The following is a 15,625-nucleotide window of genomic DNA, read 5'->3' as shown; positions in this document are numbered from 1 at the left end:
GAAAATATGGATCACAATGGGAATGTCATCATGGTGATAACTGCTGTAATGTGCTAGTGAAATGTGATTCCAAATAAAGACAAAATGTAAAAAAAACAAAAACTATGCCAAATAGCTATATAAGCAGAATTATGCTTGGGTATTTGTGATAGACAATAACATTCATAAACGCACATTGCAGATGTGACAAGAGACTGAGCACAAGAAATCCAAGAAAATACACTAAAGGCAATTACATACTAAAAACACAATATTTAAAATGTTAAATATGTAAAGTGCACAGTGGATTTAGACTGAAAATAAATTGTGGCATTGCTATTGCGCAGAGTAGCAGCAATGTATGTGTGAACAGTAAAAAAAATGAATAGCAGCATTTATCTATAAATCCAGGAATCTGTGTGTATGTGTGTATGTTTGTGTTTGTGTGTGTGTGTGTGTGTGTGTGTGTGTGTGTGTTGAGTTTCTTGACAACCATTCATCACAATATGAGTTCATATTGTGGCTTAAAGTTTTTGTAATAGTTTTGCTGTTGAGCTGTACGTCAGAATCACACACAGAGTGACACTCCAAGCCAGCCAATGTTTTGTTTTGCAAAATAATAGTAAATACTGCCCCACTTACCACACACACAAATTGAAGCAATCTGGGGCCTTTTAAAGAACCATATCTGCCTCTATGAGCTGTGGCCATGGAGGCCAAACAACAATAACTAACTTCCAGTTGTTTTCAGAACACTAGTGTTAACCTATACCTTTAGCCTCACATAGTATACTTGCCATGTTTCTGCCTCCATGACACTCAATTTTATATTGGAGCAAAATGCTAGGTCATTACAGCACACATCCGCTGAATTCTCCTTGCTTATGAAATAAATAACTGACATGAGAATGACAAATTATGGTATCACATTGCAGGTGTGTCAGCCAAACAATGGAGATCTGATACACATTGTAGCAGTGTGTCCCCATTATTTCTGCACTGGCGTAAAAGTGTACTTTAATTTATTATTTTATATTTATCTCAAAATGTTTTTATTTATATTTGTATACAATAGGTTTTGTTGTGACTTCATTGACTGATTACACTACTAGGATTCTACTACGGACACTCACCATTTGGCTTGTTGACCTAAGCCTGACTTGAGCCACAGATTAGGTTAGGTTGTGGCTTAGGTCTGACCTGAAAAACTGGCCTATTCAGCCTACACTAGATAGTTCAGGTTTGCAGACAGACTTAAAAAAAGGAAAGGCTCTATTCTATTCAAGTGTCCAAGTGTGCATAGACAATAACAGGTCTCTGAAAGTGAAGCATGTAACCCCTTAGCGTTCTGACAGCCAATCGATTTTCTTCTTTCACAGACTGAATGGGGTTATAAAGCTAATGGTAAGATACTGGTATGATAAAATACTAGAAGATGTAAGGAATCACTGGGGGGGGGGGGGGGGCTTTTCGAGGTATGCTGACAATAAGGGGGTTTCTCAGCAGCTTCCAGAACAGAAGTGCTTGTCATCAAATCGCCAAAAAATGCAACTCTTGCAAAAGTCTCAAAAATGTCAAAGGTCATTGAAACCAAATTTTTGCATGTTTTGTTATTACATTTTGTGTTCCTCAAGGAACCATCTAGGGGCCCCCCTGTGAGGAAAATTTGTGACCTTTTAAGTTAAATGCAACAATCTTATGCACTTTGAGAGCTTAAAATGAGCAAACACCTCACATAACATTTTTCACAGTCGGGAAATACTGTAATACAGAATCCTTATTGTTATCCTACTGTGATTTTTAAAATCGCTCAAATTTTTGCCATAACAGCCCAAATTTGGTGTCCTCTTGCACATTCTAATGCCACTATTGCATCATACACTGATCTTAATCATTGCATATTTTGATGCGTTTGTCTACCTGATTGTAAACTTGTAGGGAATCATTGTAAAAGAGAATAATGCTTCTTGTATGTTTTATTTAAGGCATCATATTTTGACAATCTTCTTATAAATTCTGTGGTGGATTCTGTTAATACATGTATGTGCTCTTATTTAGAAAGCTGCATGTGTTTCGTGACATGAAGTAAGTCATACACAGAGTTAAACTACTTGGGATTAAAACTTTAATTGTTAGCTAATGTTAGCTCTCTGCGTTTGCAACAGCGATGTCTCGGAGGAGGACGGACAGGTGGGGTGTGTGAATGAATGACTGACTGACGAGTTATAGACACTCTGTACATGTCACATAACTGTTATATTATAGATAGTGTAAATATACTTTCAGTAGATTGAAATGTGACATTAGCGCAGCACATGAGACTATGGCGGCCCACCATAGTCTAGGTAATTAATGGGAAACATGGTGTCTTAATGTGGTATTTTGGAGAAATATTACCTATTTTATGCATTCATTAACTACTTATCTGAATGACGTTGAGCGAGAGCCGGGGTACACCATGGACAAGTCCAGACTGTCACAGGACTGACACAGACCACCATTCATGCTCTCATTCACTCCTATGGGCAATTTGGAGTCAACAATTAAACCTAAGCTGCATGTTTTTGGACTGTTGGAGGAAGCTGGAGGACCTGGAGAGAAACCAGGCTGACACGGGGAGAACATGCAAACTCCAGAACTACAGAAGAGCCGCAGGCCGGATTCGACCCACGATCATCTTGCTGTAGGGCGCTAACTACTACAACACCATTCAAAAACATTATACGCTTAAATCATTTAATTAATATTACAGATTTATGACTTGACAACTTGACACAGTGCTGAGCTGCATCGCTAATTCTTCAGGCTCCCAGCTTTCAGATGGTATGTGCAACTGCCCGTTTTTGACCTGCTATCCCTGCTTACAGTAGTATGGGTGTGCAGGGTCACAGCCATTTGAACACACCAGTGTTGTTTCAGCTGACCCAGAGTGGATTCATTTTTATTTTTGCAGTTTATTTTCAACTGTGTTGAAGCACTCCTTAAAACACACAGCTATTTCAAACATGCTCGCCGAGCCCCAGCCAGTATCACTTGCCCATATCGTAGTGTATCACTTGTCAATCAGAGGGAAGTAGTTTATGAAAGAAATAACAAACAGGCGTTGGAACTGGTTTTCCAGGATTCTTCCCTGGTGTAACCCATTCAGCCTACGCTCACTCCCACACACAGAGATTAGAGCAGTCTCACACAACATTATTGTTGTTCTCTTCCCTTTAGCTTTCCTTCCTCTCTGGCTGGTGTCTCCCACTCACGAACTCACACACATGCACTCACACTATGCACTCAAGAGTGCAGTTTTTCCTTGTGCCATCCACCCACTTCCTGGCACATACCCACTATCTATGGTCTTCCCCCAACATGCAGTATCACTGAGTACCACACACAAACTCCTACACTAATATGCGATATGCAAACGTTAATGTGTCAGGAAACACAGTTCTCTTCATTGTAACTTTATCCACTGTTGAGATACTTCCATGCAAATGAGGGTTTTGGTAAACAAGCATGCAGGAAGGCCAACATTACACCAACGCATGCACAGAAACCAGACAGTTTTCCTGCATGCCCACACTGTGCTCACATGACATTTTAAGGAATACTAACTAAGTTTTCAATTTGCTGTGATAAAAAGCAATGAAGAGTCATTACATATCTGTAACATCCGTGACTGGGCCCAGGGGTTGGACGCTTTCCCCGAAAACAAAGAGATCGTCCCTACCACTAGATTACAGAAGTTCAAAAAATGTTCAACAATGCATTCCCTTTCCATTTACACTACTACCCTATTCTAATCACGTTTTGTGCCGATAACTTGACGGTGCTGTTCCCGTTATTAATGGCAGCCTGAGTGACAAAGACTACATCCACACTAGGCTATCTTCTTTAAAAATGCTGGCTACATTTGAGGCGCATTTCAAAACATGCAGTTATTTACAAGGGATAATGTGCTGTTTTAGCTCCTATCTGATCATTCATCACTCCAAATGTGTCATCTTATAACAAATTTAAAAACAAGTATATGTGGCTATTATTTTACTGCATCATGACTTTATCATGGTATAGGAAAATCCAACTGACAAGTAGAAAATGTGGCCTGTAATCCTGCTGGGTGTTACCACATTGAGGCCCAGTTTGAGATGTAACCATCAGGTAATGCAATCACATCTTATGAAATACACCTGTATAGAGGTTGTATGTGTAGATTTTTTCTCACAGCAATGGCTTTTTTTACACAGTTTTAATTAATAACACTAATAATTGCTGCTTTACATGGTGTCCTGGTAAAGTGCTAGTTGACTCACTGATATGGCTTACTGGGATCTTAGCCTACAGCAGATAATGTAAATGTAATGCATCAATGTATTGTCTTGTTTTTAACGGCACTATCACCTCAAAATGACCTTAGAACTTGAAGGTGAGACACCTACCTTCGTGGGGGATGTTGCTGCCGTTCTTTCCGCCTGTCTTCCCTTGGGATGGGGGCTTTTCCAGGTTCCCTTGGAGGAAGGGGTCTCCCAGCTCCACCACCACCGCCTACCCCACTGCCTGCGCCTCCAGCCTCCCGTGGATTGGTGGGTGGCTTCCCTCCCTCTGGCAGTGGTTTGGAAGGCCTGCCCGGCGGCCCACCAGGCGGAGGAGGACTGGGAGCTTTCTTAATGGCAGGCTTGTCCCTGCGAGGAGGGGGCATGGCACCCGGCTTCATCGGCATGCTTAGGGAAAGGAAAAGGCACTTTTTCAAGCATGCAGACAGTAATGGTCAACTAACATGTTGGCAAAGCGCATGCAATGCTCTAACTCATGATCGATTACATAACGACAACAATAAACAGGCATGATGCAATGTGCTTCTGGAGAAAGCCCAAACTACAGACTTGTGCCTTGTTATGACAAGTTATGACTTACATTATTGAGAAAAGAAGTGTTTAACACTTATAAAAATATGTATTTAAGGCGACACAAGGATGGAAGCAGATAATATGGCTGACTATGTAAGTGCTTAGGATTTACCCTTTAGGCAACACAGGAGGAAGATCTGGTTTGTTCTTAGCATTCCTCTGTGCTGCTGGACTCGGTGAGGGGGATGTGGAGAACGATCGAGACCTATAAATCGACAGTAAAGCAGTCATTAAAATGCCATTATGCAATTTAATTTCAAGATAAGATAACATCACACAAGTATACAATGGTTTTATTATGCTCTGTTCTGTCATTCACAAACCCCGCCCCCCAAAGAACTCAAATACTTGGTCTTCAATGTGTTTACATTTTGAAGTCTGAGCTGAACTTGGCAATTGAGGAATGTAGTTCATGTGTGAAATGAACAAACATGTTGAGTTGATGTTTTTATGGTCTGACTTTGTTATGTTAAGATGAAAATGTTCCATGTTGTAGGCTGGCTCTGTCTGAAGGTAACAAAATCCACCTACCACTAACTCTAATGCCCAGCAGCGGGGGTAAAGGGTTATTTATCCCCTGGATTGTGTGTGTATGTAAATATCAATCAGCAATTTTGAAAGTATAAAAAATGAAACTCAACTACAAAACAAGCTTTAGAACCAGTGTTTCACACAGGATTTTCTGAGACTATGATGTGGGGACCCGAACAAAGTAGGGAGGTCTGGTTGCATGCTCCACCGGATACATTTTTGGCCCTAAAAACCTAATTTTCGTGGCCTCTCACACATTCTAATGCCACTATTCCATCGATATCATTGCATATATTAATGCATTATTGTATTGAATAAGGGTTCTTCTATGTTTTATTTATGCATTATATCAGTGCATCTCAATACATTAGAATATCAAGGAAAAGTCAATTTCAAGCAGTTCAAGTCAAAAAGCCCCAACCAGGTATTGAGTGCTATAGTTGGACATACTTTTCATAAGCCAACTTTTCCATATTAAACATACTTTTTAAAATTTGACTTTTGTAATATTACATTTTTTAGAACACTGAATTTTAGGTCTTCATTAAATGTAAGCCATAATCATCATAATTAGCAGAAATTAAATAAATTAAGACATTAAATGTTTAATTTTGTGTGTAATGGATCGATATAATGTGTTATTTCCACCTCTTGAATTGAATTACTGACATAAATAAACTTTTCTATGATATTCTAATTTATTGAGATGCACCTGTATTTTGTCTTCCAGTAAATTCTGTGGTGGACTCTGCTAATACATCCATGTGCTCTTATTTTGAAAGCTAAATGTGTTTTTATTTTGAAGACGGTTCTACCACGTTCTTAACGTAACGGTTAGTAAATACATGCACCGAGAAAGCAAGTGGAGACTAGCTAGTTGGTTTGGCCAAAAGCCTATGACTCAGCCTGGTATTTCTTCTCTTCCCTCTGTGCCAGCCTCCTCCTTAGTCCTGTACCTATAAAGATCTCTGTAGTCTGTGCATTCATTGTATTTTCATTTGAATTACGCCATCTTCAAGTGCGAAGTATCAAAGCCATGCTAGCAGGGATTCAGTTCCATATTAGATGTCAAGACCCAGCATCCCAGAGTCTTCTTGGGAATCCTTCTGTTCAGCTGCCTTAAAAAAGCATGAACTTCACTTCACTGTTAACTAATTCACTGGTGCATAGGTTGGTGTCAAGGTTAAGGGAAGGTTGTTTTTCACCATATATTGATACAATGCTGGAAGCAGTTCTTCTAAATAGCTTTTAATGGGTTTCTAAGGTGTGGTGAGTATACTACTAGAACTAATTCTTTCAACCCTCAGGATGATCTCACCTTCTCTGATCTAACTGTAGAAGAACACATGTATACAATAGTCCTGAAACACTCGAAGATTGATTGATCTAACCAAGGCACCCAAATTATCATTGCCAGAACTAACTCCACCTTTTGTCCTTTTCCTTCCATGATAAAATACCTGCGTCATCACTCCTCAACGCATCCATCAGCACCCCTGTTGATCACTGATGGGTGCAAACAAGATCCTGGTTCTCTTCAAAGCTGCACGATCTATGCCTCAACTGCCTACCTCCAGAACGCTTCACTCCTTACTCTTTAAGAATAGCCGCAGCTACAACTGCAGCACATCATCTGTACCACTTCATCTGCCCATCTCAACATTGAAATCTTTAGATCTTGTCTGCACAAAAGCTCCTGAGTTCCTGCAGTCCTTAATGCATTTAAAGAATAGATATTTTCAGCTATTCACCTGCCTAATTTCTTTACTGCATATCAGGTGGTTTGCTGGATCTATTGATTTCATAGTAGTTTATGAGCTGTTCTGACAATATGTGCAGAATAAATGACAACATGTGGACATCACAATGCCCGATTGTCATTGAAGAGGTTAAAACTATTATCACTACAACAAGGTAGCAGTATGTTTGTATACCTTCAAAGGTTTTATGATTCTGCCTCAAGGGCCTTCTGCAAAAACCAGAAGCCACTGTACAGGTTGACATTATACTTTGTGTGAACCCTAAAGTCACTGTTTTTTTCCTTTCTTTAAATATGACAGACAGCACTTGCCGCAGGAAGTTGAGACTAAAAATGGACCTGAAATTTATCACCACCTGAGGCAACTACACCTGTTCTGCAACATTAAAAACAACAAAAAACATGACGATATTTACTATTGATGTCAGACATCTATTTACAGTAAATAAATATATATTAAGAGTTCAATGAGATCAACTGACTAAACTGGGTCTTGGTGGGCTGGTGACTTCACAGCGATAAAAAAGTGGAAGTACTTTGTGCATGAAGCCAGTATTTCTGTTATAGAAAGAAACTCAGAGCAACAGAACAGTTAATATGACCTGATTGTATTGTTCTTTATTGTATTTACTGGAAAGAGGTCGAAATTAGGAATAAACCTGAGACTGACTGTTTTAGTGCAGATTCAACAGCAAAGGGTAGAGAGAGACATAGACATACACACGGACAAACACAGATTTGTGTACCTAGAGCGGCTGCCACTGAAGGAGCTGCGCTGGGAGGAGTGGCTGGAGTAGGAGCTGAACGAGGAAGATCTACTGCGGGAACGAGATGACCCAGAGCCTGTGTAGGATGAAGAGCGAGACGAAGACCTGCGAAACACACACAAATCGCCTTTATTGAGGGGAAAGGACATTTTGAGCCAAAATGTTTTTTTCCCCGCAGCAGGATAACTTGAATGCTGCTAGTTTTACAACCCATGACAACTTCTTTGCCCTTCATAATGACACAGAATGTGCTGACTTGATGGAGCAGTTCCTACCTGGAGGAGTTGGACAGAGAGACAGAGGAGGCTGAGGGTCGATGCCGCCGGCGGCCTCGTGGAGGAGAGCCCAGCCCGGGGCGTCTCCTGGGGGATTTGGACCGGCGCCATGGGTCCTTCCACTCATCAGGTCGCCGCATGACTGGAACAACCTCCTTCTTTGATGGAGGCTCCATCGGCCTGCTGAGAAGATGGAGAAGATGTTCACTGGCTGGTCAGAAACAAGTGGAAGTAGTTTGAAAAAATAAGAATTTTACAATTTACTCATTTGGGATTCAGTGGATGTACCTGAGTTTTGGTTTGTGTCATTTCAAATACTGCAAACAATTTCACAAGACATTTCACCAGTATGTATTGTTGTAATTAGGTACCTGTCTAAAGTACAGCTAGGGTTATTGTATTTGCTGTTCTTGTTTTATTTCTTGTTCTCCTTTTACTTTCATTGCATTAAAACTGCCTGCCTACAGGGCTCAACAATAAGGGTTGCCCAATTGCACAGGGCAGGCAAAATATCACAAGTAAATGTTGTAACTGACTTGCCCGATCAGGCAAGTGGTAAAAAAAAAATGTTTTTGTTGCATCTATACACTCACAACTCTCTCTTCTTTACCCTGAAAGCAAGTTGATGCTAATGTTTTCAAAAGTTTTGGTGTTTTGCTACTTTTTCAATACCATGTTTAAAACAATACAATATCCACATTCACTACTATTGAAAATATCAAGGCTACAATCCTGATTCCAGTTTCCATGCATTTTTTTGGGACAATAACCTCGTATTATCAAGATCATAAAATGTACCCAAATTTACATTTACAGTGGCAAGAAAAAGTATGTGAGCCCTTTTAAATGACCTAATACACATTAGTACAACAGTGCAGGTAGTATTGGAGAACTTATACATACCCGTTACCCTGCCTCTAAAAAAGTTAGAACCACTGTTGTTCGAAATAACACTCAACTCAACAATAGCATTTTACATGCATATCCAAGTCCGCCACCATTATTCCACAACGACCACAACACCCCCTCACTTCATGCATGCGCAGTAGCTAACATGCAACTTAAAATTTTCCACCAGCACTATGAATGTTGGATGTGTTCAATAATGACATAAAATATTATAATTGTTTGTGTGGTTTTAGGTTGAGCTCATTGTGTGGGAAATGGATGCAAATAAGATCACATTTTATGACACATAAATGCAGAAAGGTAATTATTAGTATTAGTTTATTACTTCCTTGTTGCATGTTATATCAAGCTTAAAACACTTTCTGCAACAAATTGTTCAAAGGCCATTTCTATTGTAATGGTAAAAAAGTGAGAATGCCCAGCCTCTGCCTACACCAGGCAGCCACTGACACAGAGACAGGACTCCTTCAAGTATTCATTCCAAGTTTGTGTAATACAGGACACTTTCGTCTATACTGGGAATATCCACTAATCTAGGTAATTTCCTCCAATAAATATTGATTTCGGCCCTTAAAGGTAAACATTTGAATCTTGCCGTCTTTTAAACATTGGCTGTTCTACTGGGGGAAATCCCATACATGTAGTAAACATTCTATGAACAACTCAGAGGTTCACTGAAAATCAGCTCAATGATGTGACGTGATCCTTTCCTCTAAGGTTAGGGAAATTAAATTAAAATTAATGAATCACTACACTTAACGACACGTACATCAAACTGCAATAGGGAAACAAACTTGGAATTACATAATCACCTGCTTAACTACAATGGACGTGTCCTTTTGTGCGAACACACATACACAAGGTATTAAGTTCTTGAAAGGCCTGTCCCGCCCACTGCATGAGAAATTCCAAGGAGTGATGCAAGTGCAAACAAGTGACCTCAAGGTTCAACACAAAGCTAAAAATAGAATCACAACACGGGAGTTATTTTTAGCTCGCAAATATTTCTTCCTGTCAACAGAGTGTTCCTTCCTTTGAGGAAGGAATGAAAAGGGGAAGTGGGGCAATTACTCCCATAAGGCCTACAACAAAGGAAACACGATGTTTGTAGACCTTTGTAGGTTTTATGATCCTGCCTCAAGGGGCTTCTGGAAAAGCCAGAAGCCACTTTGGTCAGTATCTTTAAGTATGACAGACAGCACTTGCCTTAGGAAGGTGAGACTAAAAATAGACCTAAAATGTATCACTACCTGAGGCAACTGCACCTGTTCTGCGACATAGAAAAAACAAAAAAACAAGACGAAATTTACGATTGAAGTCTGACGTCTGTTTACAGTTATAAATTGAACTTAATTATATATTAAGATTTCAATTATACCAACTGACTACACGGGACCTTATTCATGACTGGTGACTTCATGGCAATAAAAAAAGTGGAAGTACTTTGTTCATGAAGCCAGTATTTCTGTTATGGAAAGAAACTCAGAGCAACAGAACAGTTCATATGACCTCATTGTACTTTTGTATTGATAAAGTGAGTGCCTGAATTTGTATTAATTGGAAAGAGGGGAAATTAGGAATAAACCTGTCTCCACAGAAGTCTGCTTCATATAGGATAAGGGAGATGTATTATCATAGTTAGATGGTATAATGAGATTCTTGCTTTGCTAGTCTTCCTTTTGCCATTAAAAAATAAAATAAAGGCCTTTCCCCTCCGGTTTGGGTATAATAAACTTTACTAGTTTTTGGTGAATTTACTTTTCTGGCAACCCACAGTTGTGCAAATAAAATGAGAGTGCAGCTCAAATTTTACGGTTATGTGAATATACACTGCTCACAAAAAGTTAGGGATATTCAGCTTTCAGGAGAAATTTCAGAATGCACCTAAAATGGATTATAATCTTCACAGGTTCTCTAAACTTTTGAATACACATGTCCAACGGTTCAATTTTTCAGTACTTATTGCATAAGGTGCTGTTCTCTAACAAGGTGATTAACCACAAAAATCAAAACAAGTGTCTGATCAATGAATTGACCAGTAAATGTTCTGGTTCAATGACAATTTGTATCTAAACAGACCTCTTCATTGCGCACATTTTGACATTATGAGACCAAGAGGACACACAACAATCAATCAACAGTCCCTGGCCATTGCAAGGCTTCAAATGGGATGTACAAAGAGGGAAGTTTCCACTGAGCTTAGAGTGTCACAGAGTGTCATCAGCAAGTTGCAACAGAGACACAGAGAGACTGGAAGAGTCACAGAAAGGCATAGAAGTGGACGTCCTTTTAGCCACATCCCATGCTGATGACCGCTTCATTGTGAACAGTGATCACAGTATATTTTTTCATATTGTCCGATCACGATTTTTATATTTTTTTAAACTTCCAGTTTTAAAGCATTGGACGCGTGTCTGTCTAGTCAACACAAAACTGTCCTACACCTTGTGAATGGTACAGTGACAAGCCGATCCTACCTGAATTACATCATTAATCCCGTCATTGTGCCTCTACGGCAACAAAGGCCTGATTTCATCATCATGGACAGCAATGCCCCAGCTCATTGAGGTTGCATCATCAGGGAATGGTTGCTGGAGGCTGGGGTACCTCAAATGGAGTAGGGCTGCACTTTCTCCAGACCTGAATCCCATAAGAAAACCTATGGGATCAGCTGAGTCGTCAGTTTAGAGGGTCCTTATAACCTCAATGCCCTGAGGGCAGCCCTTAAAGAAGAGTGAAATGCCATTCCTCGGCAGACAGTAAGTCGACTTGTGAACAGCATGAGATGTTGCTGTCAAGCTGTGATTGATTCTCAAGGACACATGACAATTTACTGAGACAGACATTTTTTTTGTGGTATACCCACCACTATTGTTAGCTTTTGTTTCAATAAATTGAGATGAAGAAATTACTATTGCATGCTTCTAATTACATGCCCTTCTTTAATGATATAATATCACTGTAGCCTGAACTTTTTACATTTTCCATGATTTCCCCGAAAAATGGTTTAATATATATAACTTTTTCATACCATTAAACCAATCATTGGAAATGTACTTTTGCTGTGTTTTTTGTCTACTTTGTAGTGAAGTAACTTCTGCAGTCACAATAAACTCAACATTTGTATTACTGCAGATAACAAAGTGAAAGTGAATAATTATAATTGTACATAATTATAATAGTGAATCAATGTCCTGCACAATTTAGTAAAAATAGAACAATTAATTAATATAATATAGCAATTTCTTAAATCTTTAATTTACTTTTCCCCCCACTGGTAAACATTACCAGTGGAACCTTCCGCTGGAAATATGACCTAATTAAACAAAGACCAGGTCAAACAGCAGATAAGTCCAACCAGTTTTTCTTAAGCCATGACTCACAGAAGAACCAAACACAAATGGAATAGGATTTCCTTGTTGGTGGCAGGTAATATTGTGTTGCACAATTAGTGCTTTTACATCCCTTATTGTAATAGAGAACGTAATGGTTTAAGCTGGGTGTTGGCTGTAAAACTAAACAGGTACGCAGGTACTAATCAGTTTCACAATTTCGAAACCACAAATGTGGCAAAACAATGGCAACATATGACCACAGCCTGATCAGTCATGAACTGGTCAACTGAGTGTTATCAGATTTGTCAATTCTGAATCATCCAGAAAGGTTTCCAAATATGGAAAAAGTACTTTTCCACACGCCTAGCTTTACATAGGGCTTTTCCATTACCACTTTTGGCCGCACTCAAAAAAGTCAAATACAGTCAAAATATGCCTTTCTGGTTTGGTTTCCATTACCAGGTTAATTGAGTGGAGTTTAGCTCGGCCGTGCACAAGACGGACAATCTTTGGAGTAGTTCCCACGTTTGCTGGTTGACGGATTTTTAAAAGCAGACATTCCTGTGTGGTTATTTCAGGCTTTCTGAATAAAACTGAATAAAAATATACTACCAATTGTTCAATAGTCAATGTGTTGGACCCAGCACAATCATTTCCATAACCAAATTTAAAAAATAACAAAAACACGGGCTAAGAAACATTATGATGAGAGTATATGCAGTCAGAAAAAAATATTAGACATAACCAAAATCAATAATCAATAATAACCAAAATCATTATCAAGAAAAACACGGAAAAATGGCTAGATATCAGCTCTTAAATTAAACTCTTATGAGCTATTTTTGTTGTTATCATTATATTTGTCCAAACAAATGTACCTTTAGTTGGACCAGGCATTAAAAAGCACAAGAAATTTAATTGAAGATTGGTTGTCTAATCATTTTTTCCATGACTGTTTTATTCTCATAAGTTGCTGCAGCCATTTTTTTGTTGATGCCATGTGTTACACATACTTGGTGCTTAATCTAACCAGTTTTGACCACTTGATAATTGATTAAAATAGTCAAAAATCCCTCCAAAATTCAAGACTCAACTATAATCAGATTCGACTATGAAAATTCTTATTCTATCTAATTTGCAAGGGCACCATTGCTGCATCCTGGTCTTAGCGTCGCACAAGATAACCGGAACTGGTTCTAAGAAATACAAACAAACCAGAGCGGTGCTTCCCCTATAGCAAGCAGAATAATAAAGGCTGCAGCCAGACCATTCACCAGCGCTATCAGGTGTATCAAGACATTTCTGCATAATAAAACAATTGACATAAAGCTAACTGAAATGTCACTTACTTGGGTGGCAGGCTGAGGGGAGAGCGTGGTTTCAGTTTGTCCTCGTCTTTCTTCTCCCTGGCGTCTCGAGGAGGACGCATCCTCGGCCTGTCCTTCTCATCCCTCTTCATCCGATCCCTCTCCCACTCTTCTTTCCGCCGCATCCTCTCCTTCTCGCGCTCCCGCTCTCTCTCCCTCTCTCTCTGCCGGCGCTCCCTCTCACGATGATCTCTCTCCCTCTCTCGGTCCCGGTGCCGCTCCCGAGGGTCCCGTTCGCGTTCACGGTCCTGTCGAGATGTAAACGTTTAGTTTTTCTAGCAAAAGTTTTTGACTTCCTTACCACATCTGTGGCACTCAGGGGGCCATTATACCTACTGAACTCACAGATAAATACTTTTGGTTCAAATGCAAAACAAGAGTTTCTGTATCACATGCATCCGCCAAACAGTCAAGTTTCACTTAACAAGTCTGTACAGACTTATCCGTCTTCTATACGGGAAAATGGGTTCTGGGTTTTTTGTATTTCCTCAATCCAATCAAAAATGTTTTGTGTGGCGTTAAGCCCAGGATGAGGTTAAGCTCTGTTGCATAATAGCTGGTGGGACGTGCTGTAGTTTACTCCAGTAAATGAAAGTACGGAGTTATTTTACCATGTGTCTTCAACTCTTTGTGCCCTCATTGGCTCTCATTTGGAAGTTCATCCATTTTGTTAGCCAGAGATCATTCATTGGTGAGGAATGCTACGTATAGATAGTAGAGATGGGCGTTTGAAAGAAACCTGCCAATGATCAATTAATCGATTCATTGCTGCATGCATACATGCACAAAATAAGAGTTATATATACAGTGCTATGCAAATCCTGTTTTGATAATGGACGCTTTTATTTTGAAAGAAGAGAAGAGACTTCCTGTTGATCGTAAAACGAACTCAAGTGAGATGATACTGTAAAGATAACGTCAAGGAATTCAATGTTTTATGTTTTAGCCCTCGAAGAGGTATGAGGTTAGTTTTCAAAGCAGACTTGCATATTTAAGTGCGTTTTGTGTTTAAATGAGTTTTGGATCAAATTAAACCTAGCAAGGTTTGATACAGTAAGCTAGTTTTGCTCCAAATAATACTCTTGTATTTCTGTGTGTTGTATAAATGTTATTGCAAATTTCAGTTTGCAAACTGTAGCTTTATCCAACTTAATTCTCAGCTCATTGGCTTACTGACGTACGGCCTCAGAACTGAACGATCGGCCGTGTTTCAGTTCAGTGAGTACTGATACGCAGTCAGAGATAAAATTACAAATAAAAAATACACGATCAATTAAAAATTCCACGTGAATGACCACATTCTTAACGACCATTAATCGATCATCGATTAATTATTACCATCCCTAATTGATAGTGATTAAGGTTTACAATAGCTCTTAGGCCCCCCTCTTTGGAGTGGGGTTGGCAGCCCCTGGTGTACTTGAGATTGGTGGTCTTCACTTTTTGAAGGTTTGATCTAGGTTTGGACAAAGAGGACGCAGAATTTTACTCCAAACAACTGCAGGAATATCACCAAATTGCATGGCTATTATCTGATTTATTTGCATATTTAAAGAAGACAGAGACAACATTCTGAGCAGACTGTGGAAGATACTCACACTATAGTGGTAAGGAAGAGGAGCTTCTGTGTACTGAACTCTGAAGTTTTCATACTGGCCACCTCGCCATAGGGCCTCCATTTCATAGTCATAGTACGGATCAGCATATGGGTCACTGTGAAGGAAACACATTGGAGCAATTGGACGATACCTCACAAAAGGATACTTGATTAAGATTTTCATTGAGCACAGAGAATGTTTTTGCTT

At 39.4% G+C, this 15,625-nt stretch overlaps 1 protein-coding gene across 1 annotated transcript in view; it reads right to left on the bottom strand.

The window, feature by feature from the left end:
• The window catches only part of zc3h18 (zinc finger CCCH-type containing 18), a 41,542-nt gene that overhangs the window by 11,285 nt on the left and 14,632 nt on the right, over window positions 1-15,625 (bottom strand). Inside the window, exons 8-13 of the mRNA XM_059335431.1 lie at window positions 15,419-15,533; window positions 13,803-14,068; window positions 8,210-8,392; window positions 7,914-8,039; window positions 4,990-5,082; window positions 4,410-4,691 (exon numbers count right to left, since the gene is read on the bottom strand). Of these exons, the coding sequence (XP_059191414.1) occupies window positions 4,410-4,691; window positions 4,990-5,082; window positions 7,914-8,039; window positions 8,210-8,392; window positions 13,803-14,068; window positions 15,419-15,533 (1,065 nt within the window). The remainder of the gene's footprint in view (window positions 1-4,409; window positions 4,692-4,989; window positions 5,083-7,913; window positions 8,040-8,209; window positions 8,393-13,802; window positions 14,069-15,418; window positions 15,534-15,625) is intronic.

This window comes from Centropristis striata, chromosome 6 (genome assembly GCF_030273125.1).
Source record: "Centropristis striata isolate RG_2023a ecotype Rhode Island chromosome 6, C.striata_1.0, whole genome shotgun sequence".
Classification (NCBI taxonomy): Eukaryota; Metazoa; Chordata; class Actinopteri; order Perciformes; family Serranidae; genus Centropristis; species Centropristis striata.
The sequence above is the reverse complement of the archived record's forward strand: the minus strand, read 5'-3'. Positions and strand labels throughout refer to the sequence as shown.